Below are 5,382 nucleotides of genomic sequence, written 5' to 3'. Positions count from 1 at the left end.
GAAAGAAGACTGGAGGGAATGATATTGTGGAAGTTCTGAAAGAAAGGAATTGAATTGGGCATGAAAATTAGCACGAAAGAATGATGGTCGACGGAGCAAGTGCGTTACTGACTGGAAACCGCGAGATGGGAGGCTTGTTAGAGGGAGATCAGACAGAAGGTGGAGAAACGAGAAAGAGAAGTGTGAAGGTGTGACGTGACAGAGGTTGGCGCAGTCGTTGTGCGAGTCATGAAATGCTATGAAAGAGGCCTTTGTTCAGCAGTGGACTCGGAATGGCTGACTGATTGATTGAAGACACAAACACCAAGTGAGGAAGGAGCTGTGTGTGTGTGTGTGTGTGTGTGTGTGTGTGTACTCCAAAACTACAAATGACCTAATTGAAAGAAGAATGACCATGCAGGAGTGACGAAATAGAAATAATAGAACTAAACGAGCTTATCAACAAAAAGTAGAAATTAAAGAAAACAAAGAGAAACGTGTATGTAATAGAGGAAACTATTCGGAAAGGTAAAAGTATTCAAGTGATCGAGCGCAGACATGCTTTAGAAAGACAGCAAATGATATGTTTGAAAGATAGAAATTGAGAAATAATCAAATGTAGAGGCAAAATAGTAAAAAGAGTAGAAGAATTTTACCAAGAGCTTTACTCGTCGAAGACCGTGGTTGAGTCAGTAATTTCATCTGTAGGTGTACATTTTTCCAGCTACTACAATGGCTAATGGATCTTCGTACATATGCACTAATTGTTGAGATCTTATACCTTTGGGGGCAGTCACTCAGTCCGTTAAGGCAATGTCCGGAGTTACTCGCTTTGGTGTAAACTGAAGCACGAAATGATCCTTCTCCCTGTTTCACTAGGACATCAAGGAAAGGGAGAGATCCATTTTCACTGTTTTCGATGGTCGATACATAGATGATATTTTTGTAAAAGCGGAAAATAACGAGCAAATCGCAGCCCTACAACAGCGACTCATAGAAGCCTCAGGCCTCAACTTTACCATCGAAAACAGTGAAAATGGATCTCTCCCTTTCCTTGATGTCCTAGTGAAACAATTTCACTGGATTCAATACCAGATATAGCACACATTCACAAACTCACTTTGATTGTGCGATACGTGTTGTCTCCTGGACCAGTAGAAATATTTATCAAGTCATTAGAGATGAAAGGACATAGTTCTGCAAATCTTGCTGGCAGCTTACTAGACTTCTTTTAAGAAAAAAAGATCAACATCAAAGATAGTATAGGCAAGATTTATGGCAAAGCTAGTAACATGAGTGGCAAATACAACGGACTACAGGCCATCATCAAGGAAAAGTATAAATTTGAGGTGTATACAGTATTCCAAGTTTTGTCCATTCCCCTAACTTGGTAGGAAAATTTGCTGCAGAATGTTGCCCAGAGGCAGTTTTATATATATATATATATATATATATATATATATTTCTATATATATATATATATATATTATATATATATATTTTTTTTTATGCGTACGCATACTTTTCTGCTTCTACTCATCGATGGGACCTCCTCGCAAAGACACTATCAGATAGTTACTCTCTCTTTCCACTGACCGAAGGGATTTCTGATGCTGGTTTGCTCGAGCAGATGAATTTGTTGGGAGACATTGCTGAGGATACTGATGTCAAGCCTGAATGCAGACAACAAGCTAAAGGACTTTTGGTAACTATGAAAACATTGGAGACAGGCCTTATGATCATAATGTGGGATCAGATTCTGGAAAGATTTAAGAAAACCAGTGTTTCTTTGCAGTCATCAGATCAGGACCTAAATTCTGCTTGTGCGTTGTACGAATCTTTACGAGGTTATGTTGAAGCTCTTCGACCCACTTTTCACAGCTTTTGAAGATCAGGACAAAATTTTTTTTAATGATTGCAATCACTACCGCAAGGACATTTCACGACAAACACGAAGGAATCCCAAATATGACCACTACGATGGTTCTACCACAGATGATAGCATTACAGAATCCATCCAGCCATCTGAATCATTAGGAATTGGAGCTTTTCTATTTTGTTTTGTTTTTTGTGTTACATTATTACAATTATTGTCATCATTATCATCATAAATATTAATAATATCATAATAATCATTACTACACTATTACATCACCAATATTTCATTATCATCATCATTCTACGTCATCGGTTGTGTGAGCACAACAACATAAAAATGAAGGAGACTGTAAGAGACCGCAATACCTACACTAGGCAGTTCCATGTCCCTTACCACCTGTCACCCCTATCCATAGAGTTCTCTTCATGGTTACTGAGTCTATTCCTTTCGTTAACTACTCTGTTGGTGGACCAGTTCTTGCCTATTTCCTTCTTAAACCTAAATTTGTCCAACTTAAATAATTCACTATGAATCATGCCCTACTGTCTTCATAATATGAAGGTCGAAGCTTTTGTGAGAATACCCTCCCTCAAGTTGAAGAGGATAGCTACACTCAATTAACTCCTTCAATGCATAATAATGTCAAGATATAATTAATAATAAGGCAGGATGGAAATTGTTGGCGGCAGTATTCAGTAGAAAATTATGTATGTTTTATGTATTATGTAAATAATATGTATGTTTTATGTTTTATGTATTATTATGTATATATGTTTTATGTTTTATGTACTATGTATGCATGTTTTATGTTTTATGTATTATTACGTATATATTCAGTAAAACGTGTGTGGAACGTTGAAGTTATTCATTCTGCAGGATGATCTTAACAAATTGTTCACTAGTCGGTGAAATGGCAAATGACTTTCAATATCTCTAAGTGTAGCGTGTTAAACGTAGGGCTACTCAACCCCGAAAATAAATACAGCTTAGATAACACGTTTTTAGAGAAAATTGAGTGCGAGAGAGACTTGGGAGTTCTAGTGAGTCCTGACCTTAAATCCAGGAAACATTGCATTAGTGCCAGGAATAAAGCTAACAGAGCACTAGGATTCATTGCTAGGACGTTTACGAATAGAAGTACAGAAGTAATTATCAAACTCTATCTAGCGTTGGTTAGACTCATCCTTGACTATGCGGTACAGTTTTGGTCTCCGTCATATAGAATGGACATCAATTCACTAGAATCAGTACATGAGAGAATAACCAAAATGATACATGGGCTGAGAAATATGCCTTACGAAAATAGGCTTAGGCACCTGAACTTACACTCTCTGGAAAGACACAGAGTGTGGGATGGTCTAATAGAGGTGTTTAAGTAGATCAAAGGCTTTAACAAGGGTGACCCAAACAAGGTCACCATATCAAGACAACAGGGCAGGACTCGCAGTAATGGATTTAAACTGGAACCACGACATCACAAGGATAACTTTCGTCCGTGAGATCGAGGCCCTCAGAGCACTCGTCCACCCGAACATCGTTCGGTTAGCGGACGTTGCCCCCGACGATGTAAGATGCACAATTATCATCACCGAGTACTACCTCGGAGGACCTCTGCTCGACTTAATGCAAAGGCACGCCAGTTCGCACTCCAGGGACTGGAGCAGATGGGTCAAGACCTTCTTGATGCAGCTCGTGGCAGCCGTGGCCTTCATGCACGAGCGCCACTTCGGTCACCTCGACATCGAGTCCAACAACATCGACTTCGGCCTCCCCGTCAGGAGCTCGGACCTTTACGATCGAAACATTGGTGGTGTCCTGGGGATTCTATTGTACATGGCCCCCGAGGTGCAAGACCGCACCCAGCACCCGTATGCCGGAGGTAAAGCCGATGTTTGATTCTCGGGCTGCGTTCTGTCTGAGATGATAGACGGGTTCCAGCCTCATTCCGTGCCTAGGATAAAAAACCTCGGGGTCAGGCGACGGTTGAGAAGAGACGTTTGGAGCCGTTTAAGAAGAAGACCAGGAGCTCCCGAGACTTTCCTCTTGGGAGAAGAGACCTTCGAGGAGTCTCAGAGGCGTGATCTTGCCCGGATTCTTTGGGCCATGTTGGACCCTGAAGCGGAGACCAGAGCCGATATCTGGCAGGTGCGGCAGACGATTTGAAGTCCGCGGAAGGAGGAAACGGGGAATGATTGAAGACTCCCTGAAGACGTTTCGTCACCCGCCAAAGAAGGGAACCTCAAAAGTGTGCACTGCAAAGAAAAAATATATCACTATTGATACCGGAAGTTACTCCGTCAACAGCATTGGCAGAATGATCTGATCATGAATGACGTTTGTCAATCGTCATGCGGAAAGGGGATTACCATCAGCTGAATGAAATAGTCTGTGGAATAGTTAGAAAAAGACACAAATCGTAAAATGTAGACACACATACGAATCTGAAGCTAGTTATAATAAATTGAAGAGTACACGGAATCCCACGAGCACCGCTCCTTTCCTATACACTATAATTAGGTAAACACACACACACACACATACAGACACACACACACACGCACACACACACACACACACACACACACACACACACACACACACACACACACACACACACACACACACACACACACATGTATACCGGGTATGCATATGTAACATTTGGCAATATAGGCCCTTATGAGATACTATATCACATGTTTTTTGTTCATGTCTAGTTATAAGCAGCCCACTCAGCAGCTTTTTTTTTTGTGATTTGTCTTCATAATGTCAAAGGGACGTATCGAAGCGCGTAATCAATTCTGTTTCATTCTGAATCTAAAATCTTTTTTATCTTTCCTTATGCTCTCTTCTTAGATTTCTAAGAAAATTTGCTTTTTGTTCTATTAGAAAATACAAGGTAGCTGTGAGAGAAAGCAACTGATGCGTAATCAGTCGTATGGTTATATGGCGTGAGGAGGTCACAATGTCATTCGCATAGGTCCTTAGTTGAAACAGATATAATTATATCTTAGTATCCTTTCACCCGTGTATGCATCGTGGGTAGCAAAATTTCTAAGCATAATATCTATAAATTCTATATGCTTACATTTATCTACAATTTATTTTCTTTGTTCCTTGAATATCTATCATAAAGCTTCATTGTTCTGTGTAGTTATGAATATTCACATCTCTACATTCTGCTGTCTACACTGAGAGACTTGGAAACCCACGAAGGCATTGGAGACGAAGCTAAGTGGTGCACAGAAAAGAATGAAGAGGGCAGGTTAGGCGAGAGAGGAGACTGGAGGGAATGATATTGTGGAGGCTGTAAAAGAGAGGAACTGGAATTGGGCATGAAAGTTAGCACGAAAGAATGATGGTCGACGGAGCAAGTGCGTTACTGACTGGATACCGCGAGATGGGAAGCGTGTAAGAGGTAGATCAGAGAGAAGGTGGAGAAACGAGAAAGAGAAGTATGCAGGTGTGAACGTGGCAGTTGGTGCAGTCACTGTACTAGTCATGAAATGCTATGAAAGAGGCCT

General features: G+C 40.7%; 1 protein-coding gene across 1 annotated transcript; it reads left to right on the top strand.

Moving 5' to 3' along the window:
* The first annotated feature begins 3,307 nt into the window (after positions 1-3,307).
* LOC143019038 (uncharacterized) lies at positions 3,308-3,754 on the top strand. Its single transcript, XM_076174739.1, has one exon. It carries the CDS (start codon positions 3,308-3,310, stop codon positions 3,752-3,754), a length of 447 nt encoding a protein of 148 aa, XP_076030854.1.
* The last annotated feature ends 1,628 nt before the right edge of the window (positions 3,755-5,382 follow it).

The sequence above is a fragment of the Oratosquilla oratoria genome, chromosome 36 (genome assembly GCF_046742065.1).
Source record: "Oratosquilla oratoria isolate Oo_2021 chromosome 36, ASM4674206v1, whole genome shotgun sequence".
NCBI lineage: Eukaryota > Metazoa > Arthropoda > Malacostraca > Stomatopoda > Squillidae > Oratosquilla > Oratosquilla oratoria.
This window is presented reverse-complemented; position numbering and strand designations above follow the sequence as displayed.